Genomic DNA, 25,362 nt, shown 5'->3' with positions numbered 1-25,362 from the left:
GGTCATGATCCCGGAGTCCCGGGATCAAGTCCCGCATTGGGCTCTCAGCTCCATGGGGAGTCTGCTTCTCCCTCTGACTTTCTCCTTGCTCATGCTCTCTCTCACTGTCTCTCTCTCAAATAAATAAATAAAATCTTTAAAAAAAAAAAAAAAAGGAGAGAGAAGAGAAGGAGGCAGGGGCAGGCGCTGTAGAGAACCACAGACCGGGGGTGTCTTCTGTCTTATTTTTTGTATCAGATGCATAGTGCCACAGCGCAGGGCTTGTCTAGGGAGCCTGCGGGTTTCACTGCTAATCACAATATTGTCACGGGAAAATGGATGCCACCTTCTAATCATACCTAGAATTAACCCATTTATAAGCTACAGAGACCAATCTTTCCATCCCTAGGGTCAGGCTGGGAATGAAAGCCTCCCGTGGAGATAAAAGAGAACTGATTTTTTTCTTTTGAATTATTTGCTTTGGATTTATTCCCTCAAGTGCTTTTTCATGACTCAAAGGATTTGACTGATTCACGGGTCCCGTTGTGGCTGTGCAGTGTGGCTAGAGCCTTTCAGGCCTGAAATAATACCCAGTTCCCAGCCTCCAGTAACTATTCCGAAGGAGCGCCAACTCCCTCCGAAGGGTGTTTTCTTATCCTGTGTTTCTTGATGTTCATTCTTATCCTACAAGTAACAGCTGATCTCTGTAGAACTTCATGGTTTCCAAGGACTATTTCTGCCACACATCTGGTCCACTGTTATGGTTCCCATTCTACAGCTGGGGAAAATGAGGCTTAAAGACATGGAGTAGCTTCGACCTGGGTCTAACCTAACCTCACACCCTTACACTTTGGCTATTTGCTCCACTCATTTAAACCCCCTTTCATCTTCAACTGTGTTTGCACAGCTCCTCTTTGCATGGCCATGGCCACAGGTTGGAGGAGGGCAGGACGACTGGAGGGAGCCATAATGCTACCGATGCTGGGTGCTGACGCTGAATGCCAGACCCCCACCACACTGCCAGCAGTTTGAGGGAAGCCCCCAGTCTCCGGTATGTGGCTGCCCCCCTGAGGCCCGCGAGGACTAGGCCCGAGAACTCTCCCTCTACTCCCCCCATTGGCAGCCCCCGGACCGACAGCAAGGAAGGCAGGAGACAACTCGCTTACCTCCTGCAAGATGAACTTCTGATTCTCCGGGACAGTGTCCTGGCAGAGATGCATGGTGAGAATGTCCGTTCCTGCCTCCACGGCGATGCAGGCCTCTGGCTGGTGGGTGTTATAGCGTATTTCCTTCTGGGACGTGTACTCGAAGAACTAAAAACGGAGCAGCCAACATGCACAAGTTACTGTCTGATGTGGAAGGAGGGAAATCGCTGGGCGAGAACCTGGGGGGACTCCAGGTTGGAAGAAATTCTAATCCTACCACTTCGTCTCCAGATGTCTGACACCTCGTCTCCTCCCTCCTCCACAGGCCCCGCCCTGCTTGGGCTGGGATCCTGGTCCAGGCCACACACCTTCCTGGTCTCCACCTGCCCACCCTGAAACTCAGACATCACCCAGACAGCCCTGCCCAGGCCCCTGGTAGTTACTTTAAACACTCCTTTGTGTGGCACTGTGCATCAAAACGTGTAATTCCATTTAAGCATTAATTCTAAGGAACTCATCCAAAATGCAGATCTGTTGGGGTTTTTTTTTTCCTTTTTTTTTTTCTGACAAGAAGTTAGTGGCAGAAGCACTTACAACCACAAAGACAGGCAAGCAGGGACTCAGATATAACTAAATAGTAATCTACCTGCGTGAAGGGTTATCAAGAGGCCCTTGGGAATGATATTCTCAAAGGATGTCTAGTAACACAAGAAAAGTATGATAAAGTAAGTGGAAATAATCAGATAGAAAACACATAGACATGATGATAATAACTATTTCAAACAATAATCCAAAGGCCTTGCATTCAAAGAGATGGGAAATAAATATGTCTTCATTCTAATGGTGGTTGCTGGGTCCTGTTATTCACTTACTGCTTCTGGGTTGGGTTTTTTGTTTTTTGGTTTTTGGGGTTTTTTTTTTGTATTTTTCAAACGTTCTGCAATAAGCCTATATTACCTGGTTCATGCAAAAAAATCAAATGTTTAATTTTTTATTTTATTTTATTTTTTTTACTCTGATCTTTGTTATCAAACTTTTAATTTTTTTAAAACAGAGATTCATACCAAGAGTCCCTTGAGCACAGCGCCTCCTGCTGTCTGCTGCCCGCGGGCCCTGGAATGTTCAGCTAGACAGAAGCAGCACCTACCTGGTTCTGACCCATTCCGTGACAGAGATATAGAAGGACCTGGTGTCCCATGATCTGGTTTTCGTTGGGAGGGTTATAGTCAAAGCAGTAGTCTTTCAGTCCTTTGTTCTGCAGCTAAACAAAACACAATGGTGGCATTTTGGTCCAGATTTATATGCAACAACAGATCCCACCCAAGGTTCTGAGGGTAATGACCCCATTAGAAAGCAGTGTCTGCTTTGAGAACTGGATTTAATGGGAAAAGTCCCTGACATTTCGAGGTCTGAAAGCGCCTTCCCATTCTATGCCATAGGCAAGAAGCATAACCCCCGTTTTAAGATGCTGGATCTGAGTTGCAGACAGTTTAACTCTTTATGGCCTGAAAGCTCCTATCTCTCCAGTTCTTGTTAGTGCAGCCTTTTGGCTACACTAGTCCAAGCATAGCTGGGTTGTTGCCTCACACATGTACCAAGGACTCCTGCAAGAATGCATCTGCAAAAAGATACCCTGATTGAGAGACTCACCAGCCCCCAGATTAGAAGCACACGATTCTAGGCTACAAGAAACAGCATAATACAGAGCTGATGACTTGCCCAAAGTCATGCAAGTATAGACACCCAAGTCTGAATCCGGGACCTCAGCTCCCAAGTCCAGTGCTCTCTCCATCACTCAACGCAGTCTATCAAATGTCATCTCTGAGGTACCTCTTAGATCTAAAACCCTTCAAACATTCTAAGAGCAAAAAACCAAGCTCCCTCTTCCCTTTCAGGAGCCTCTAGGGAAAGACACACACCTTTCTAAACCCCTTTCTGGAGAGTTCAAAGACCCCTCAATGAACTCCTTGTGAACCCCACCCCTGCCCTGGCCCTTGTCCACCCTTGACTAGGCTGTTTCCGAAGACAAGACTCAGCCATATAGAAAGAAGTTTCCAGGGGCGCCTGGGTGGCTCAGTTGGTTGAGCAACTGCCTTCGGCTCAGGTCACGGTCCTGGAGTCCCGGGATCGAGTCCCTCATCGGGCTCCCAGCTCCATGGGGGAGTCTGCTTCTCCCTCTGACCTTCTCGCCTCTCATGTTCTCTCTCACTGTCTCTCTCTCAAATAAATAAATAAAAATCTAAAAAAAAAAAAAGAAAAAAGAAAAGAAAGAAGTTTCCACAATCCACCAGCTTGTAAATCACAGACTTCCATGTTCTTGGAGACTCTTTGCTTTGTGAAGGAATCTGGGAATAGGAGATGTTTAGAATAATCAGAGCATCTTAGGCTTGGAAGGGTTCAAATGTCATCTAGCTATGTCTTGACCACCAAAGGACATTGACCTCAAATGAATTCCCTATGTTCAGAAAGATTTGGAAGAAACTACAAAAACACTAAAGGAGGTTGGGAGCCTCTAATGATTAAAACTGAGATTAAATAAGCCAGCTGTATCCTGTTGATGAGACATAGAAAAAATGATATTAAGTGACTTTAGAACATACCATTTTTTTAGACTATCTCGTATTTGATTACATTTCCTTAGTGAACTATATTCTGCAAACAAATAGATCTGCAAAGAAATCTTAAACCTCATTCAGTATCACACTGTCAGTGTGTTATTATTTTGAAACTACTTTAAATAAAAGTTTAAGATAGGGGTGCCTGGGTGGCTCAGAGGGTTAAGCCTCAGGTCATGATCTGCGGACCCTGGGATAGAGCCCCTGCATCAGGCTCTTTGCTCAGCAGGGAGCCTGTTCCCCACCCTCTCTCTGCCTGCCTCTCTGCCTACTTGTGATCTCTGTCTGTCAAATAAAATCTTTAAAAATAAAAAATAAAAAAAGTTTAAGATAAAGCAAATAAGTTATATGTGGATATTTCTTAAAAATTAGATTTTCAGTGTAAGAAAAAAGAAATACAAGTATTGGGGTACCTGGTGGTTCAGTTGGTTAAGCATCTGCCTTCGATTCAGATCATGATCCCAGAGTCCTGGGATCGAGCCTCACATCAGGCTCCCTGCTCAGTGGGGAGCCTGCTTCTCCCTCTCTCTCTGCCCCTCTCCCTGCTTGTGTTCATGCTCTCTCTCTCTCTGTCAAATAAATAAATAAAATCTTAAAAAAGAAGAAGAAATACAAGTGTAATATCAAAGAAGAAAAAGATCCTGTAAGATTACATTTGAATTTGAGATATCAGTATGAGCTCACAATTTGTTTCTCAAAAATACACATTTCCTTTCTCTGCTTACTGAAAAGCTATAGTGCTGGGCTGTCCCACATGGTACCCACTGGCGGCATGTGGCCCAGGGCACCTGATGAGGCTAAGTCCACACTGAGACACGCTGTAAAGATAAAATACACCGCAGATTTCAAGACTCAGTGTGAAAACAAGTGTTAAAACTAATAATATTGGGGGTATACTGAATGAAAATACATTATAAACTTTACTTGCTCCTTTTTTTAAAACATGGCTACTAAAAAATGTCCCATTATTTATGTGGCTAGCATTGGGTTTCGGTTGTGGTGTGTGCTCTTGAGAGAAAGGCCTTCACTGGCATCCAGACTGTGGGCTCTGACCACTGCCCCCCACAGAAAGTGTTAGGGCTTCTGGGAAGGATGGCAGCAGGGATGGAGAAGACAAGTGTGGCCAGAATCAAGGAGGCGATCAAACCAACAGAAGGGGTCAAGATTCTAGAAGCCAAAAGAAAGAGATTCTCACTAGCCAAAGACAGGCAACCTGAGCAGTTGAAAGAACACACGCACACACACCAGACTAATTGACAGAAGCCCATTGGCTGTATAAAAGCCTGTTGGTTTACAATGTTGCTAAAGAAAAAAAGCCAAAATGCAAATGAGCCAACAAACAGACAAAAACAACCCATTCCATCTGCCCCATTGGAGCAAACTGGAGCGCTAACTCTTACCCTGAAAACAGGCAAATAAAGAGAAAGACTGAAAAATGGTTTATGCCTTTTCTGAATGAACTCTAAATTTCATAGACACCAAACTTCCCTGGTTAGCGAGGGAACATTCTTCTTCACAGAAGAATCTCAGCTCATGGTGCAGAAGGAACGAAAGCACTAGAAAAAGCCCCGATTGGCAATGCCATTTGAAATACGGGTCTAGGGTTCGCTTGCGCAGCACATATGCTAAAATTAGAATGACGTGGAGAAGATCAGGGTAGGCTCTGCTTAAAGATGAAAAGCAAATTTGTGAAACCTTCCATAATTAAGAAGAAATATGAGCCTAGGCCATGACTGTCAACAGCCACCAGAAACATGAGACAGAAGGCTGAATGGCCCCTGAGAGCAGCTGGTCCTGGGGGGGGGGGGGCTCCCTTGTCACTAGAGGCAGGAGACCAGAGGTGAGGTGCTCCCACTGTTGACGCAGTTGGAACCCAGAGTGCATCCAGGAAGTGTCCTTGCCATAAAAGGTCGATTCCCACTCCAGTCAAGGCTTTAGACCTCATTTTTAGTTTAAGAAGGGTGGGTGAGAGAGGCACCATTTAAAAGACCCCCACAGGGAGATAATGAGGTAACCCCAAGGGTGAGACTTTCTACAGGAAAACAGATGCTGGGGTTTTTTTGGTTGTTTTGTTTTGTTTTGTTTTGTTTTTTAACAGTTAACAGCTAAAGGATTTTCATTTTCACAATGAAAATTGAATTTAATGCATTAATGGCCTGCTCTGTATTTATTTTTTGTGTGTGATTATTTATTTAATGTCCACCTCCCTCATAGACAATACACTTCTTGAAGGTGGGGTAGTGGTTGTCCTTCCACCATCAAACCCCGATGCCCAGAGCAGTGCCTAGCACAGGGTAAACTCCATGTAAATGTTAAAGTTGGGGTATTCTGAAAGTTACAGGCACTCTTGAGAAACACAAATACATTGGGTGAATGAAAATTTCATCAAAAGAGCCAGAGATTTAGAAACAGTCAGGAGACCCCACCTATTAGGGAGATAGTTGTTCACGGTGTTTGCTTTTATGTTTTTTAGGTGACTGAAGATGTAATTGGTTCTGATTTAGCTCAGTTACTGAGAACTCACATTCCATGCAATGTGCTTGCAATTCTCTCTCTCTTTTTAGTTTCAGAGGTAGAATTTAGTGATTCATCAGTCTCTTATAAGACCCAGTGCTCATTATATCATGTGCCCTCCTTGATGTCCATCACCCAAAAGCCCCATCCCCCAACCCTCCTCCCCTCCAGCAACCTGCAGTTTATTTTCTAGAGTTAAGAGTCTCTTACAGTTTGCCTCCCTTTCTGTTTTCATCTTACTTTATTTTCCCTTTTCTTCCCCATGTTCATCTTGTTTCTTAAATTCCACGTATGAGTGAAATGATATAATTGTCTTTCTCTGACTAACTTATTTCACTTAGCTTAATACCTTCTAGTTCATTGCAGAAGTCAAGATTTCACTATTTTTGATGGCCGAGTAATATTCCAATCAATATATATGCACACACCACATATGCTTTATCCATTCAGCTATCAATGGACATCTGGGCTCTTTCCATAGTTTGGCTGTTGTGGACATTGTTGCTGCTTTGTGGACATGTGCCCCTTCGAATCACTATGGTTGTATCCTTCAGATAAATAGTAGTGCAATTGCTGGGTCATAGGGTAGCTCTGTTTTTAACTTTTTTAAAAAATATTTTATTTATTTAATAGACAGCAATCACAAGTAGGCAGAGAAAGAGGAGAAAGCAGGCTCCCTGCTGAGCAGAGAGCCCGATGGGGCTCGATCCCAGGACCCTGAGATCATGACCTGAGCCGAAGGCAGAGGCTTTAACCCACTGAGCCACCCAGGCGCCCGTTTGTTTGTTTGTTTTCTAAGATTTTATTTATTTATTTGACAGACAGAGATCACAAGTAGGCAGAGAGGCAGGCAGAGAGAGAGAGAGGAAGCAGGCTCCCTGAGGAGCAGAGAGCCTGATGCGGGGCTTGATCCCAGGACCCTGGGATCATGAACTGAGCCAAAGGCAGAGGCTTTAACCCACTGAGCCACCCAGGCACCCCCAGGTGCCTCTGTTTTTAACTTTTTCCTGTTTTTAAACTTTTGCAGAACCTCCATACTGTTTTCCAAAGTGGCTGCACAAGCTTGCATTCCCACCAACAGTGTAGGAGGGTTCCCCTTTCTCTACATCCTTGCCAACACCTGTTGTTTCCTAGGATTTTGATGGATTCCTGTCTCACATTGAAGTCTTTCATCCATTTTAAGTTTATCTTTATGTATGGTATAGGAAAACAGTCCCGTTTCATTCTTCTGCATGTGGCTGTCCAATTTTCCCAACATCATTTGTTGAAGAGAATAGCTTTTTCTCCACTGGATATTCTTTCCTATTTTGTCTAAGATTAGTTGGTCATAGGGTGTCCTGCTTTGCATTTATCAAAGACTTCCAGAATAGAACACAGGCACTTCTGATCAACATGACACAGGAGACCTCTCTAAGTTGGTGTATTTCCTCCCAAAAGCCAAAGGCACTGTACATTTTAGTTGACTTCATCCCAGAAACATTTCTTTCAGGTTCTTTAAAATAACAGAAGTGACACATCTCCCTCCATTACTGCCTTTATGAATCCCTGAGTAGGACATTATTAACTGGTCCAGCCACTGAACACTGAAGCGAGGTGACTGCCACTGGACATGGAAGCACTAAGTGAGCCTCCGTCTCCTCATCTATAAAATGGGAAGCTTATACTCACCAGTTTGGAGGTGGCTTCTAGTACTGTCATTTTGGACCCGAGGCCCAGACATGGGGAGAAGGAAAGACATGCCTGAATGCAGGAGGGTAGGGAGGGAGAGGGAGGCAGCAGTCCCCGTAAAGGGGCCTTTCTTGGCCAGGATTTGTTGATCAAGAAACTCCCAGCCCGCCACACGCCCACCTCACTCACCATCCCGAAGAAGCCAGGCCGGTCCTCAGGCACGTGCAGTTCTGGGTACACGTTCTCCAAGAACCACCTAAAGTCCTTACACTGGAGCTTTGCACGGAGCTGCTTCCTCTCTGTCACATCCCCAAAGGGTTCCTGAGAAAACAGCAAAGACAGTGAGTCCCTGCGGCCCCCTCTCCACGGACGCTCCCTTCCTTGGCAGCACTGAGCACCTCCGGAGCGCCAGACCCCACACAGGCTCAGAGGCCCAGACCAGCCTCAGACACAGCTGCCGTTCCCCGGCAGCCGAGACGGTCCCACAAATGACTGCCTTCTCAGGGGTCCTCGCTTGAGGGAGGCGCAGCCAGCTACACAACACAAAGCGCCTGGTGATGAAGTCAGGGAGCCTCCAGGTCCTGGGGCCACGCTGGGTCCTGGGCCTGCACATCAGTGAGCACGTGATCCCAGACCAGCGACCATCTGCAGAGCACGTACACCAGGACCTTCTGGACGACTGATACCTGAGCGTGCACTTTCAAACACAGGTCAAGCATCCTCCATGTCATCACGCTCAAAGACCTCGTGTGCTCAACATACTGACGTTGGAACATATACTTGGAGTGGCGAGCGCAAAGCGTCGCGATGATAAATACTGGCGGGAGGTCAGTTTTCTGCACCAGACCAAGGATTGAGAACTTCCCTGTAACTGAATAAAAGTAAGCATCTACTGAGCACGGCCAGAGGCACAAAGCCGAGGGCTGACATGTTACCGTCCCTGCCCCATGATGCTAGAGTATCAAAATGTGACAAGCTTGATAGCAAGATGGTGATGATAGAAAACTGACTGAGTAAAATTTCAGATTTTTACTTATTTCCCAGCGGTTCTTTCTTTGGTGAGTCACAGGGTCCTCCCCTTCAATCAGATGCCCATTTTAATGCTGGGTCCCAGGCATCCAGACCAAAGGGATATGCCATGACCCTATGTTATTCTTTGGGAATCCTCAGGAAGAGGGAACTGGGGCTTCCAGCCTGGGTTAGAGGAAGGAGCTAATGTTTCCATCCTGTGGCCGTGGGTAGGACAGAGGAAGCCATGACCCTGGCGTCCAGAGGCGGAGAACGGCCAAGGAGGGGGGGCGGGATCAGGGCAGCTTCACAGGGCTCAGCAGAGCAGGGAGAGGATCCATGGGAAGGCACACACCCCAGGCCCAGATCTGTCTGCATCGCCTCCAAGGCCTTGGACAAGTTCTCTGAGCTTCCCTTCTGTCATCTAAAAAATGAGAGTTTCACAACTATCCTGAAGGGCTCGCTAAGGATTCAGAAGAAGAGATTTTCCTCAAGTGGCCAGAATCGAGAGTGCTTACAACACATCTCATCTTGCCAAGCAGCCCCCTGAGTTACGCTGACACAGGTGGGCACCCTGTGCCGGGGCCTGTGGAGAGCTGGCCCGTGCAGAGGCAGTAGACCTATTCGCTGAAATGTCTTTGCAACCCTAATATCACTATTTGTGGTTCCACACCTTCTCTGTCACTCGCAGACATGAGCAGAGTGGCCAGAAATCACAATCACCCCACGGGACGTTCCTAGCCGAGGTCACGTCTCAGTTCCCGTACTGTCAACAAGTGTCCCATTTGGGATCTGCCTAGTGCCACATCTTCCAGGTTTTGCCACTCTGGTTTGGTGACATCACTGTTCAAAAGCCCTGCCAAGCACCATGCTGGAGGGCTGGCTAGCATTCCTAGGTTCAAGAAGGCCACGCTGGGCCTGACAGAGAAATTACATGGGTGAGATGGGCTTCGCTCGGGCACATGTTACAGCTGTTTGGCCATGAGTCTGGTTGTAAAGAATCAACAATATGTAGGTCATAATGTCTTTCAACAGAAATACACATGAACCCCAGTTAGGCGTTGATCAGCGGGCAAAAACGTCAAGCCATGGGAGGCATGCAGGAACCTAGCCCCACAGTCCCCCGGGAGCAGTGTGGTTCAGTAGTCTGGAAATCAGGGTTGGTGATGACTGCACAGACCATCATCACTGTGACTAATGAGAAGCAACAGCCGGTATTATTCTAAGTGGGAGGAATAAGGGATTCCCAGACTTGTATCATGGGTGTTTGAGTCAGTCTCTATTTCTGGAGCCAGTTCACTGGGGGCGGGGAAGCCAGAATCAGCTGCTTTGGTTTGGAGATGGCCAGCCGGGGTGGGGGGGCCACAGGCGGGCAGGGGAACTCACCAAGCGGGCATGCGGGTTGCGATGGTAGTAGAGCTCTTTAAATTCATCCATCCACACTTCGGCGGCTCGGACGCAGTTGGCCAGAGCCTTGTTGCGGGAGTAGGGAGCTTGCTTGGGGAAAACGTGGCCAACGTGCGAGCAGGGGTGTGTTTCCAGGGTCCCACCGCACTGCCAGATCTGTGCACAGAGCAGGGAGGAGGCCGGCGGGTAAGTGGGGGCGGGCTGTGGGTCCACAATGCCCGCAGCCAGGAGGCCAGGCACATAGATGTCACGATGAACACAGCCAGGGCCTCACTCTGGACAGGAGGCCACCTCCCCAGCTCATGCAGAACACAGTCAAAGAGCAAGAACATAGCCCTGAAGATGAATAGGCCATCAGAAGCGAGCCCCTGCAGTCCATGCACTAGAGCTCATGCACTTGACCCAAGGAGCCCCCATAGCTGACCTCACCAGGAACCCATTTACTCATCATGTAAAACACAGGCTCTTTACCTGGTCTCCTAGCCACAGAAGATAGGAAAGCAGCAAGTAAGAAGAGAGGTTTGGAAGGGAGAAAGGAAGAACTTCTAGAAGTAGGCAGAGCAGCCTGACACCTAGGGAAGAGGCAGAAAGACCATTAAAAGCACACCCAACACCTCACCAGGCTGCCTTGTCTGAGAGCATTTCATGCCAGGGACAGATGGTTGGGAATACCCCACTGTCCCCAGGATGTGTGACCAGGGATAGGATCTGGTACTTAAAATGTGGGATGTGAGTCTCTGGGGGCGGGCCAATTCTTATGAAACTCTTTCAAAGCAGGAAACATTATTGAAACTTAAAATTTTTCGATTAGGAGCACCTGGGATACTCAGTGGGTTAAGCCTCTGCCTTCGGCTCAGGTCATGATTTCAGGATTCTGGCATTGAGCCCTATATCAGGCTCTCTGCTCAGCAGGGAGCCTGCTTTCGCCCCCCCCCCACTTGTGATCTCTCTATCAAATAAATAAAATCTACAGAAAAATGACTTTTTTCTGTTAAAAAGTACAGACACTGACATAAACTTTTGATACTTTAAAATGCAGGATTTGGTGAACTGGAAATCACATTGAAATGTTAGCGGTCTCTCTAAGGGGCATCCAGGGGTCACATGCAGCAGAACTAGTAGGTGGGCTTGTTCCAAAAAGCAGATTCCTGGTCCCAACTGAAAATCCGTCAAAGCTGACTTTCTGGGGACTGTACATATAAATCTGCCTTTTTAGCAAGTCTCCCTGACAATTTTCATGTGTGGCCAAGCTGGAAAGTTACTGCACCAAACAGGGTACTTCATGAGTAATTAAGCAAATCAAGGTTCCCAAAGATGGGGTCGGGAGGCAGGGGCCTGTGTTTGCACTCACTGTTTGGGTGACCCTGACCCTATCACCTCCCCCATCTGGGCCCCAGTTCCTCCCTGTTGTAGTGGGAGAAAAGAACTAGGTGACTTCTCAAGGGAGAGGTTTCCTTGCCCCAAATCTATGAAAAGTTCATAAGGTTCAAACAAGAAGACAAGCATATTTATAGGATGTCTATGCCACTACTATCGTATTTCAGGGCTGGTAGATAAAATTTGCCAACATGAAGGAAAAGTCCACCAGGGTCTCCTAGCAAATCCCAACATTCCCCAAGAGAGAGAGATTGAGAGAGAGAGAGAGAGAGAGAGAGAGAGAACAGGTTAAGAATGAGTCCAAAGAGAAAACTGGAATACTTACCCTAAAGGAGAATTCCAGGTTTTCTCCGCCCCAAACTTCCATTCCTGTATCATAAGACCCCAGATACTCAAAATATTTCTTACTCACAGCAAACAGCCCTCCAGCCATTGTTGGAGACCTAGAAGAGTGTGAGAACCATATTGCGATGTGAATGATGGCAGGAAGCCAGCACAGTTGAACTCCTGCCTGCCCCAAGCCCTCTGGCTGCCCATCCGTCTCTAAGCACACCCTGAGTTCATGCTCTGTGCCAGGCTCTAAGCTGAGCCTGGAGGCAGAGATGTACCTCACGGTCCCTGCTCTGGGGAAGCTCATGGACATCTCAACCAGCACTGTGTGAGAGCACCCTGGTCAAGCCAGAGTCCCGGGGGCACACAGAGGGAGGCCTGGGGCAGATGGATAGGGCCCAGCCTGAGGAACACAGGGGAGATGGCGGAGAAGAGGAATGGAATGGTTCTTCAAGAAGACACCAGCATGAGCAGAGGCCTGAGGGTGAGAGAAAACCTCATCCTTCTAGAAGTACAGACAAGGAGAGTCAAGGAGAGAGAAGTGCTCGCCAAGAAGTTGGCTAGTGGCCTTGCTTCAGTGGACTTTGCCGTACAGTCACAGGGAGGGCAAGCACAGCTGCCCTTAGGGCTATCGAAGACCATGGAAGGCAACGCTGTCATCTTAAAGCTCCCCAGGACCTGTTCCTCTCCTGCATGAGTGGCCTCTTCTCCAGGACCCAGATGGCCAGCACTGGCCTGCTTCTTCACCCGGGCCTGATGTTCCAGAAAGGGCCCAAGGCTTCCGTCCTACCACAGCAGAAAGCTGTAGGGTCAACACACCAGGAGACGCAGATACAAAAGGACACATTCGGAAATGGAGAACTAAACTTCATTAAGAGCCTGACTGTCTACAGATGTTAAGATCTTCCAGCCGCAATCCTGGCCCCTGACACAGTATTGGCTTTCCCTGTGCTCTCTGTGCTGGCCCAACGGGAAAAGGACAGCAAGATTCCTTGTAGAAGGGAAGGCTCTAGACTACACGGCTTTTCCAAGTGTGTTCATCCTAAAAGTCTGAGAAGGAGGCAGAGTGGACATGCTGGTATCTATTTCACAGGTGAGGAAACTGAGGCCCAGGGATATTATAGGAAGGGAAGGGGAGTTGGCCATGACATCCCTGAGTACCCGTGTGTGTGTAATGGGGTTGGGGAGGGGACCCTGGGAGTTCAGGTCAGCGTCCCAAGCTGTTTAGGTGAACCTAGATAGGATCCTTCCTACTCTGAGCCTCAGTTTACAAATCTGTTCAGTGAAAGTTTGGGTAGGATGTCCCTCAGGACTCCCGAAGCTTGGGCATCACCTAATCTCTCCCTCCTCCATTCTCCTTCAGTCTCTTGCAAACTTCCACTGCAACATCCCCAGAGTCCTTCACTTCCTTCCATCTTCTCCTGCACCATCCCTTCTAACTGGAAGACTACGATGCCTCCTAATGATGTTGCTGCCCTCTTCCCCACCCCCTGCAGGCCCCTCACCGCGTGGCATCCAGCAACCTTTAAAGAATGCAACAGGCAATGGTCATTTCCAGTTCAAATCCTTCTAGCAGCTTCTACCCTCTCAGGGTAAAGTCCAAAGCCCTGTTCTTGGCCTTCCAGGCTGGACATGACTTGGCCCCATTCATCTCTCTTCCCCCATCTCTCAACACCATTCCCACAGGTGTTTCCCTCTGCTCAGCAGTGAGTCATCTCAGGGTCAGAGCTCAGGTAGAAGATCCAGAAGCCCACTTACCAAACAAGGGTGCTGATAGGGTGCTGATCTAAGACACCATTTCCAGCTCCGTTCACCAGCAATAAAGCTGATGTTTGCCCTCCATCCCCCTCATTCCCATATCTGCCTCCCATTTGGTCCTGAAGTAGGAAGGGGAGGAAGAAGCCATGCTATCACATCAAGACCTCAATGAAGGAGAGAGCAACTGAGTCCCCTTTAAGCCCACTCTACTCAGAGCCAGACTTACTCACTGGTCAAAGGTGGCCCATTCAGTCCCAGGTCTACCCAGTTGAAAAAGCACCTGACACCATGTCCTCAAAATGTTAAGCTTGAAATTATCATATGACCCACCAATTGCACTCCTAGGTATACACCCCAAAAAACTGATAATAAGGACTCAAACAGATAACAGTATCCCAACATCCACAGCAGCCCTGTTTACAATAACCAAAAGGTAGAAACCACCCAAGGGTCTGTCAGCAGGTGGGTGGATAATCAAACATGGGTGTATGTACAGTGGAATATTATTCAGCCATGAAGAAGAAGTGGAGTTCTAGAAGAACCTTGAAAATGTGATGTTAAGTAAAGGAAGCCAGACACAAAAGGAAAGGTGTTGTGTGATCCCACTTATATGAGCAATCTAGACTAGAGAAATCCATAGGGACAAAAAGTAGAATAGTAGTTACCAGGGGTTAGAGAAGAGAAAGGGAAGCCATTGCTTGATGGATATAGAGTTTCTGGACAGGACAATGAAAATGTCCTGGAAGTATATAGAGGTGATGGTTGTACAATATCGTGAATGTGCTTGATGACACTAAACTGACACTTAAAAACAGTGAAAGTGGGAAATTTTATATTATACACATTCTACCACAGTTTTTTAAATAAGTAAATCAATCAATAAAGTATACCAATATAAAATTCATGTGTGGAGCAAAGCCTTTTTTTTTTTAAGATTCTATTTATTTATTTATTTATTTATTTGAGAGAGAGAGAGAGCATGAGAGGGGAGAGGGTCAGAGGGAGAAGCAGACTCCCCGTGGAGCTGGAAGCCTAACGAGGGACTCGATGCCAGGACTCCAGGACCATGACCTGAGCCAAAAGCAGTCGCTTAACCACCCAGGTGCCCTGCAGCAAAGCTTTTTAATAAAAGTAAACAACTGCTCTGGAGAAAACGAGGGAGCAAGAGCCAACCTGCCCTCCCAGAGGCCCTCCCTGACATGACAGCCAGACGCAACAAGGCCCGCTCCAAGAGTGAGCGCCCAGAAGTCCCCCCTCACCTGATGACATCGATGGGGGACCGCATCCGTACCCTCTCCCTCTCGGGGACCACATGCCACGTGAACACCAGCCTCCAGTCGAAGCCGCCAATCTGAGGCTCCCCAGGGTTGCCCAGGTACTCAAACGTGTTCCAGTCAATCACATCGATCACGGGGCACACCACCGCTGTCTCTTCTTCACCAATCCTGTGAACACCAGGACGCGCCCCGTGTGCCTCTCCATGCAGACAGGTGGCCAGGGAATGAGAAGGGAGCTTGGGGATGAGATCACTTCCCCCTTCCACGAGGAAGGAGGAACACCTGTGTGAGAAAGGCCTGCAGCCACATCCCACCCTGAAAGGTGTTCATCAGAGGGATTGCTCAGGTGACGGGGGAAGCTGAGGAAGGAAGGATTCTGGTCTGAAGATGGAAGATCCCACAGCTTTCATGTTCTGATTCTGTCTATGGCTCTGCCGCATAAACTTGAGTCCCTCCATGAAAGTCGAGACATGTGAAAACCAAAGATCACTTTTAGAACAGAAAATAGACTTCCACTGTCTAAAGACAGCAAGAAGTTTCTTCATGTAATCACAATGAAACATCTTCATGTTAAGAAATAATTATCCCACTTCAGAACAGAGATGCGTCCAGACCAGGGGATCAGCTTTGGAGTTAGAAAAAAAATGTGAATCCTGCCTCTTATTTGCTATGTGACCTTAGCCAAGTCACCTAACCTCTCTGAGCCTATTGCCCATAGGTAACACAGCCGCATCAATACCTACTCAGGGGGTTAATGGAAGGACTCCCTAAGGGAATGTTTGTAAAAGATGACTGACAGAGAGCCTGGATCTACTGCTATTCTTTTAATTCTTGTTACTGTGAAATGTTACATGGTATTAAAGCGAGAAACACTGACTTCCCACTGAGGGTATCAACCCACATGTCTGCTTCAGCTGCTCTCCCCAGTCATGACTGCAGACCCAAGTGTCGTTCAGCACGCTGCCACATCGTGTGGGTACTCTGTATTTGATGACACATCCAGGTAAGAGGAGTTGAGACTGAGCCTTGTGTGAACACTGGATTTCTCTAGGTTCCATTTCGGGAAGTTTTCTCTGGTGTCTGAGACCTAAAAATCCTAAGTCCCACAGAATAATGGTGTGAAGAAACAGAGATAAAGTAGACTCGAGCTTTAAGAGTCCTTAGAATAATACCAGAAAGTTAGTGGTGTGAATACCACACTTTGGTAAGAATTATAGTATTAGGTGAAATTGCACTGTTCGCGATAGACAGTATGAATAAAATCTGCGAATTCTCTAAAGCGAGGAAGACGCAGACCAGGTACTACTAATACCCAATTCTTTCAATAAACTGAGGGTGCTCTTAAAAGGTTTGAAGGGACCAATGGCAGACCCACTGGGCAGGTTCAAAGAAGCTGCTTAGCCCCTGGCACAGACAAGAACTTGTGACTTGCAATCAAGCTGGTCGGAGCCAAGGGGAGCCAAATTTTTACAGGAAAAGGAAAACTGGGGAGAGCCAGCATTGGCAGAAAGGCCCCTGGAGCAGAGTCGCACAATGAGCAGGCCCAGTAGCAGTGTGCACCACGGTGGAGGAAGCGGGGGGAACAAGGGGGTGTGCTACTGGCATCTGGGGCTAAACCATTCTTTGTTGTGTAGGGCTGAGCTGCACACCGTGGGCTGTCCGGCATCCCTAGTCCACAGCTCAAAAAATTACCAGGAGCTTGGGAACCAAAGATCTATTCCAAAAGCCCCAGAGGAACAGGGTTACTGTTCTTGTTGGACAGTCTAAGGGACCAGTGTGTGCCAACTCTGGTGCCCGCCTAGGTCCCTGGGAGCTTCAGAAACACCCAGAAGCCCAAGCTTCAGAAACACCCAGAAGCCCAAGCCTACCCTCAGAGATTCAGATCCAAAGAGTCTGCCGTGAGAACAGGAGCTGGAATGTTTTACAAATTCCCCAGGTGGGGTGCTTTTGTATAGAGATATGGAACAAGGACTTATCTATGGGGAGGGCTGCCTTGCTGCCTCCCGGGGATGGGCGGGAGCAGAATTCTGGGAAGCATTAGCACATTGCTGCCTTTAGACTGGCCTCAAGGTAGCCATCTGTGTGCACAGTGGGGAGGAGATGAAGGCCAAACCCACCAGTCCAGGTTCCAGAGGAAACTCTTAGCTGTCACCATGTTCTAAACACCCTCAGACTCCATCACAGGCCAGGGAAACCCTGGGTTCCTGCTGCTAGTGAAGCTCAGCAGAGCTGAGGAGGAGAAAGATGCAGCTGTGGCACCCACAGAAGACAGGACCAAGGACGGCAGAAGTAGCAGAATAGTGGGGAGCCTGGTCTCACACAGGAAGAGAGGTCAGTGGGTCCCCAGTTCTTCCAGCAGACTCTGGCACCAAAGCACTTGAGCCCACAGGAAAACAGACTGCCCTGCCAACTGTGGAGACCCTGGTCCTCCCAACCCTTCACCTGCTCCACAGGGAGGGACCAGAGGCAGACCCCCCCCCACCTTGACCTTGACCCTTCCTCCTCAACCTGGCAGAGCTCCGAGTCAGCCAGTCCAGCTCCTGACTGCTATGATACAGAATCGGGAGCACAGGGAGAGAAAGAGGGATGAGAACAAAAGTGGGGGCCCCGTGACAGTAGTTTTGGAGGACAGGCAGATTGGGAGGGTCAGGGGAACATGCCATGGGACAACAGGAGACATGTCCTTGAAGATAGGGCTGTATTATGACTTTTCATAGCTCCATATATATATATATATATATAAAACTCTATTTTATGACTATGCTGATATAAGGACAAACACCATCCAGGCTAAATTCATTAATGTGCAGTCATTATTGATACTCATTTTTTTTCCTTCTGAATGAAAAAAAATTAATGTAAAAACATTTTGGGGGTCTGTTAAAGGTTCATGGGTCCTAAGCATTGTAGGCATGGGGTATAATGGATAAGACAGCCTTGCTGGAAGGAAATATGCCAAAATATATATTCTTAAACCATGTGATTCTATGTGATTGATATTTTTTTTCTTCCACAGTAAACATATAAAATAAGTAGGAATAAAAGAAACACTAATAAGGCCTCCTACATGCTAGCATGTTCTAAGGACTGTGTATATGTATTAATTCATTGAATGGCCTCTGCAGCCCTGTGGGGCAAGGGCTGTTATCACACACAGTGACAGAGGACTGCCCAAGGGCCTTCTGAACCCAGGTGCCCGGCAGCCCCTTATGCCCAGGTAAGAAGTTTCTGCTTCTGCACCATGTGCGGCCCCCGCCCACACCGCTCACCTCTGCAGCAGCGGCTCGAGCCAACCCTCGTGGCACTCACAGTGGCAGTCCAGGAAGGTCAGCACTTCACCCTTTGCCGCAGAAGCGCCCAGAAGCCGGGCTCGCACCAGGCCCTCCCTCTTGTTGGCGCGGATCAGACGCACCTTGGGCAGGCTGGACAGCTCATTGGCCAAGCGCTCCTTCAGGTGCTCTGGGGAGGCAAGCCAGAGAAGCAGGGTCACCCCCACACAACCCATGCCCTTCCAGGGCCCTGCTATCCCCAAAAAGAAAACTGAACAGTTCAGACAGAAGCCTCCTTTGCCCTGCACCTGGGATGCCCTCAGCTCACCCAGAACAGAGGCTGGACGCACAGCAAGGCCAGGGGAGGCTGAGAGAGAACGAGGCAGAAGAAGTCCAGAACTCCCCCAATGCTCCCCTTCAGCACCATGCACACTGAGTTATGTGCTTGAAATGGGTGCATGTGGTATGTGGATGTGTCTCAGCAAAGTCGTTACCCCCTCAAGAACACATCACACCCTGACTTGTGAACATTTAAAAATAAAGAACAGAAAAACTGCCCAACCACAATTTTTCAGAAAAACTGGTTCAATATAAATTTGGTTTCCTTATGTTAATTATGTAATATGTTATAAAATTTTAATTTATATGGAATTGTGTTAACAAATCTTATTTATATTTCTGTTAACATAAATTTTCTCAGGAGCACATTTCCCTGGACACAGTAATAGGAGTAATAACAGCAGTTCACAGCAGAGGGCCTCCTGTGCTAATTACCATCTAGGGGATTTCTCTCCAAGTCACGCAAGTCTTCTAACTTTCCCATGAGGTAGGTACTACAATGATCCCCATTTATAGATGAGAACACTGAGGCCAGAGAGGCTAAGTAATGTGTCAAATTCCCAGAACATGTGAGCTAAGGAACCAGGATTTTAACCCAGTGGCTCTGGCTTGAATCCACAGGCTTAACGCTGCCTCCCAGAGCTTTCTTGTATACTCTCTCGTCCTTGTGAAACAAATCCAGAATTTGTTAGGAGGACATGTTCATTGCATTCTACAGAAGAGGAAAGAAGGCTTTAGAAGTTGAAAAGTCGTGGAGTGTCTGGGTGGCTCAGTTGGTTAAGCATCTGCCTTCACCTAAGGTCATGATCCCAGGGTCCTGGGATCGAGTCCTGCATTGGGCTCCCTGCTTCTCCCTCTCTCTCTGCCTATGGTTTCTACTGCTTGTGTTCTCTCTCTCTCTGTCAAATAAATAAAATGTTTTTTAAAAATTAAAACTCAATAGGTTGTGCCCACAGCGAGGACTGGCCCCCGGACTTGTGACTCCACACACATCAGGGGCTGGAGGCCCTGGTTCACACCCCTCCATGGGTCACGTTGGAGGTAGGTGGGAACCCATTGGGCAAACGAAAAATAAGAAAATCCCACATGAATGTGGACTTTGTCTGAAAGTCCTCAATCATCATCAAAAGGGAAAATCTTATGAACTGTTCTAGGTTGCTTTAGTTTGTAAAAATGTTTCTCTAAATATTCCTGACACGTAAAAATAAATAAAGAAAGAAAGAAAGAAAGAAAGCATTCAATGGTTGATTTTTTTATTTTTTTATTTTTTTTTAAAGATTTTATTTATTTATTTGACAGAGAGAAATCACAAGTAGGCAGAGAGGCAGGCAGAGAGAGAGAGGAGGAAGCAGGCTCCCTGCCGAGCAGAGAGCCCGATGCGGGACTCGATCCCAGGACCTTGAGATCATGACCTGAGCCGAAGGCAGCGGCTTAACCACTGAGCCACCCAGGCGCCCCGATGGTTGATTTTTTAAAAAAAAAATCCTAAATACAACTGCAAATAAGCTGCCAGCACAAATAAGGGAGGTGACGTCTAAGCAAAGCTAATTGGAAACACATGAAAATCACAGGTGCAATAAAATCACACGAAAAACACGAAATCGCAGGTGCAATAAAAAGGGGAAGGAAGGAAGGAAGGAGAGAGAAAGAGAGAGAGAGAGAAAGGAAGAAAATGCATGTGTAGCCTTCCTGCACCTTTATGGATTACGACTGTCTGAAGTGTCTTCCCACGCCCTGGAGGGCAGACACCCCTTCCTCCCGCTGAGAGGAACCTGCAGAGAGGGCAGCAGGAGGGAGAGGAGGGGCAGGGCAGGGTTCCTATCACATTACAGGCTGGGGGGCAAGCTGCCCACTCTACAAGTCACCAGGATGGGGAGGGAAGCCTCAGCCCCACGGCACCCTCGCTGGCAACTGCGAGAGAACGGAACCGCGCAGGGAGGGCTTCATCCCACACCCCGGCCCCCTGAGGAGCTGTTCCATCCCATGAGGATAAAATAAATAATCTGATTTTTGCTTCTGAACGAATACCTTTCTGAAATGTTTTCGCCACCCTACAGTTTTTTAATATTTCATAAAATTACAAGGTACCATTTAACAAACACTAACAATACGCCAGGTGCTGACCTAGCCCGTGACCCACCCTTATCTCAATCCTCGAAATGACCCCATGAGGAGGTCGGAACTGTTACCCCACTTGACTGGGGCTGAGGCTAAGGTTGACACTAGACTTGCTCAAGGCTGCATAGCTGCAGGGTGTTGGAGCTGGGATGCCCGTGCAGTGCGACCCAGAACCAGAACCAATGCAAATTTAAAACAGCCCTGGGAGGAAAGGACCAGAGGAAACGGAGATGCGTACCTACTATGTGCCGGCTGACACGGGGTTCTGTTCTGTGCACAATCTCATTTATTCTTTGCCGCTCTCTGATATAAGCGTGGAAAAACCCATTAACAGATAAGAAACTGAGGCTCAGAAAAGACAAGTGGCCCGTCTCAGGTGTCATGACAGGTTCTTGGTAAAGCTCACCTCAGTCCCAGGTACCCTGACTCCAGAGCTCAGTGCCCAGTGGGCATCACTCAGTATGAAGCCCCAGCCTGGCCCGCATGCTGTCACGGAGAAGGCCAGCTGAGGCCTGACACACACTGTCCCCGTGGGTGCACACAGCCACGCATCACATAGGCTACTGTCCCCAGCCTCCCTTGCAGCTAGGTATGGCCAAGTGAGCCCATTCTGCTCGGTGGGATATGAGGACAGCTTCCAGGCCTGGCTCCCCAGCCCCTGGAAACCCTTCTGCTAGTGAGAGCGAGCAGAAGGTGAAGAGCCAGCGGGGGGCATGCAAACAAGACCACACAACACCCTCGAGAAAGTGGAGCGACAGGACGGAAGCAGCTGGGGCCCTGACACTGTGAAGCCCGCCAAGCCCGCCACACCAGCCCTCGACCGTTACGCAGATGTGTGATATGAGAGACGTCAATTTTTATCTCATGAAAATTGCTGTTATTTTGAGTCTCTATGCAAGCAGCCAAACACACCCACCAGTTAGGACACATACTCTAGGCTTTGCAGTCAGACAGCCCCGGCCCAGAGCCCAAGGCAGCCGATGCCCAGGAAGCAGGAGCAGGATGCCCTTCTGCCTGGCCCAGGGATGGTCATTTGGTTTGAAATGGGCTACAGCCTTGACATTTCCCCTCAGCTGAACTTAGGGGCCCTCATTCACCTCATCACGTGGCACGTGGCATGACCACAGCCCCTCCGCACCAACCATCCATCGGCGATGCCCCACAGGGCAGAACAGCCCAAGACCCAGTGACCTTCCTATTCCCCCAACAGCCCTCGGACAGCTCCCATCAGCCTCATATTGAAGCCTGAAACCCTTATGGTGGCTTCAAGAGCCCAACTGGCCTGGTCTCGCCCACCCTTGCAACCGCATCTCCCATGTTGCCTCCCCACTGGCCGATGGTCGCCCCGAGGAATGCCTGCTCACCCCAGCTCCTGCCTGCACCTGCGGCTTCTGGGCTGCCTCCTCTACATCCTAGCTTTTGGCTTAAGACCACCTCCTCCAGGAGGCTTCTTGGCCTCCACCAGCTGGAGGAGGGCCTGTGCCCAAGCTCCACTTCCTCTCCTGCTCCTTCTTTTGTTTCGCAGCACTCTCCACCTGGCTGCATTACATTTGCTATATTATTATGTCACGCTATGCTATTTTACATTGTGTTGTCTTAATTATTCTTTACACATTCCCGGACCATCTCCACCCACCAGAATGTGAGTTTATGAGAGCAGGGACTTGTGTTTCCCACAGAATCCCTGGTGCCTCGAACAGTGCCTTGCACACAGGAGAAACTCAAAAAGTGTTCACTGATTAAATAAGGGCCAGCCCTGGATTGCATGTGAATTATGGACCCCAGGTCATTGGTAGGGATGCCGGCAGCCTCTCAGTTCTTCTCTTGTTTGGGCTGCACCCCCCACAAACACCTTTTTAAGACTTATTTATTTATTTATTTGAGAGAAAGAGAGAGAGGCGTGTGGGGGAGAGGGAGAGACGGAATCCCAAGCAGACTCCCTGCAGAGCACGGAGCCTCATGCCAGACTTCATCTCAGGACTCTGAGATCATGACTTGAACTGAAATCAAGAGTCAGACGCCCAACCGACTGAGCCACCTAAGCACCCCCAGGGCTGACCGTTTTTTTTTTTATCTCATCTCAAACTCAACACATCCAAAGCCAAATGCCCCTCTTCCTCTCCCAGACCTGTCACTCCTGCCTTGGGTGGCTTTTCCAGCTCTGGGACAGCACCACCACTCACCCAGAGATCTGCAGACGTCATGTCTCAAATGTCCCTCCTGCCCCTCCCCTCTACTCCCACTTGACTCCCAGCCTCCCTTGCTCCCCTGGGCCAGCCCGATAGCCCCTGGCCTCCCTGCAGAGCTCCACTGCACACCATTCTCCACCCACAGGTATCTCGGGCCTAGAGGGATCCCTCAAAGGGCAAAACTGCTCTCCTGCTTAAAATCCCACCTTTGCTCTCCCTGCTCTCAGGACAAAGTCCCGATCTGACCTCAGGTCTAATGCCTGCATCCTTCCCCACATCTCACATTCCTCCTTTGCCTGTTCCCCATGAAGCAGCTGCTCCTCCTGCCTTCCTGAATGAGTGGCAGGTGCCATACAACCCAGGCGATGCCATGCCTCCGAGGCTTTCTACCTTCTGTGCCTCTACTCAGAACCTCCTCCCTCCTCCTTTACTGCCCACAAACTGCTCACTCTTCAAGACGTAAGGTTGGCCCTCTTCCCAAGTGCCCTATCTCCTGCAGCACCATGTGGCAGAGCTGTCACCACCTCTCTAGCCCCAGCAGGCTCTGAGCCCCTGAGGGCAAGAGCCGGGTCCAGGGGGACACAGGAAGCCTGTTCTGCCCAGACCTGTTCCACCCCCCTCTGAAGTCTCGCTTTGGCCTCCCAGGCACCGCCACAGAATGCCAGGCCCCTCCAGGAGCCCGTGGCAGGAGCTTACCTCTATCACTGTAGTCATCTACAAGAATGACTTCTTCCAGCAGGATGTCCGGGGATGTCTCGAGGACACTATAGACTGTCCGGAGGAGGGTTGACCAGGCTTCGTTATAAAACGCTATGATGACAGATGTCGTGGGAAGGTGATCATAATCATATTTCTTCTCTTTGCACCTGCAGATACAAGACAGCTTGTATCAAGAACAATCCAGAACAATCAAGAACATACTGCATCTCAGGGGTGATGGGGAGGGAGGCGCCAAGGGGACACAGGTCACCGTCTCAAGGTCTCCTTCCGGGAATGGAAAATCATCTGCTACCATCTTCCAGAGCCCCCCGTGTTCCACTAGGAGCTTTAACAGATTCTAAGAAAGGTTCAAAAATGATACCCTATAAGCTTGAACTGTGGGACGCTGTTCTTAAGCTTTAGAGCAATTTTCAGATTTGAGCGACACATAAGCTAAGCAGACCAGAAGAGAGGGAGACTGCCACCTCCCCCTCTTCAACCACTCTCTTGCCTGTCTGCTCCCTTCCAACCCCATGGCTAACTGCCAGGCCTGTGCTCCGACCGTGCCCTCTGCCTGGAACACCCTTCCCTCATTTCTCTACCTGGCAAATTCTCTGTCCCCAGACCCGGGTGCAGGCAGCTGCTGACTGCAAGAGGGGCCTCAGCCAGGCATCCCTTTCAGCGGGTGTCACCGCACTCTGGCTGCTGGCTGGAGTCTCACTGCTCTCCCCAGCACCCTCCCACACCCCGGCCGCACCTCTGCTCCCATAGGCCCTGTGCGGAACGCAGAAACTGGAGCCGCCGCTAGAATGCTAGAACAGTCTGGAAGGGTTCCGGAGAGGACCCTGACTACTCCCCATCTAGTACCCATGTCACCCCTCAGTCCACTCTGTGGCGGCCTCGAGGGTACAAGTGAGGGGATGTGCCCTGACTGGCAGTGATAGGAACCAATAAGCTTCCTTCCTCTTTCTTTAGTAGGCTTTCCTGTTACTTTACAGAGAAGTTTCCCTACTTGACAGAGAATTCTCTCCTCGGAGTAGCTAATGATAAACTTCCAGGTCATCCCAGGGATTGGGCTGTGCCTGGAACTCATCAGCAAGAAGTGAGAGGGGAGGAACAGAAGCCCAAAAGGGGCACCCGCAGGACCCTGGGGCTGGAAGGGGGGATGGCGGGGCCGCTGGCAATGCAAGAAGGGCATGCAGGCTGAAGACCAGTCAGGCGGCCTGGGCAGAAAGGGAAGGCCCCAAAGACAGGCCGTGGGCACATCCAAGAGACGCAGAAGCTAGCAGGGTGAGGAGTGAAGCCAGCTGTGTGGGCTGTCCACCAGGCACCAGGCGATATACCAGTGGGCCCTTACCAGTCAGTCACCAAATATTTCCTGATTGCCTGCTATGTGCTGGATTTAAAACAACAACAACAACTCCCCTGCTCCCACAGAGCTTACATGCAAGGGGACAATAATCAAGTAAGCAAACATATCAATAATTTCAGGAGGCGATGGTGATGGGAAGAAAAGCAGGATGTGAAACAGAGCAACTGTTGCGGGGAGTGGGAAGGGGGGAGGGGAGTAACCGCCGAAGAGGTAATCAGGGAGGGCCTCTTAGAGGAGGTGACATTGAGGATGGGACCTGAATAATGAGGGACCCAGTCCTGCAAAAAGCAGAGAAAAA

General features: G+C 48.9%; 1 protein-coding gene across 2 annotated transcripts in view; it reads right to left on the bottom strand.

The window, feature by feature from the left end:
- The window catches only part of GALNT12 (polypeptide N-acetylgalactosaminyltransferase 12), a 38,790-nt gene that overhangs the window by 1,504 nt on the left and 11,924 nt on the right, over nucleotides 1–25,362 (bottom strand). The window contains exons 2-9 of one of the 2 annotated variants that reach the window (XM_082695304.1): nucleotides 23,690–23,859; nucleotides 18,348–18,537; nucleotides 15,061–15,246; nucleotides 12,039–12,156; nucleotides 10,316–10,492; nucleotides 8,111–8,242; nucleotides 2,272–2,385; nucleotides 1,146–1,292 (exon numbers count right to left, since the gene is read on the bottom strand). In XM_082695304.1, the coding sequence (XP_082551430.1) occupies nucleotides 1,146–1,292; nucleotides 2,272–2,385; nucleotides 8,111–8,242; nucleotides 10,316–10,492; nucleotides 12,039–12,156; nucleotides 15,061–15,246; nucleotides 18,348–18,537; nucleotides 23,690–23,859 (1,234 nt within the window). The remainder of the gene's footprint in view (nucleotides 1–1,145; nucleotides 1,293–2,271; nucleotides 2,386–8,110; nucleotides 8,243–10,315; nucleotides 10,493–12,038; nucleotides 12,157–15,060; nucleotides 15,247–18,347; nucleotides 18,538–23,689; nucleotides 23,860–25,362) is intronic. The other variant, XM_082695305.1, reaches the window with a different exon arrangement.

The sequence above is a fragment of the Mustela nivalis genome (genome assembly GCF_964662115.1).
Source record: "Mustela nivalis genome assembly, chromosome: 13".
In the NCBI taxonomy this organism is placed as follows: Eukaryota; Metazoa; Chordata; class Mammalia; order Carnivora; family Mustelidae; genus Mustela; species Mustela nivalis.
This window is presented reverse-complemented; position numbering and strand designations above follow the sequence as displayed.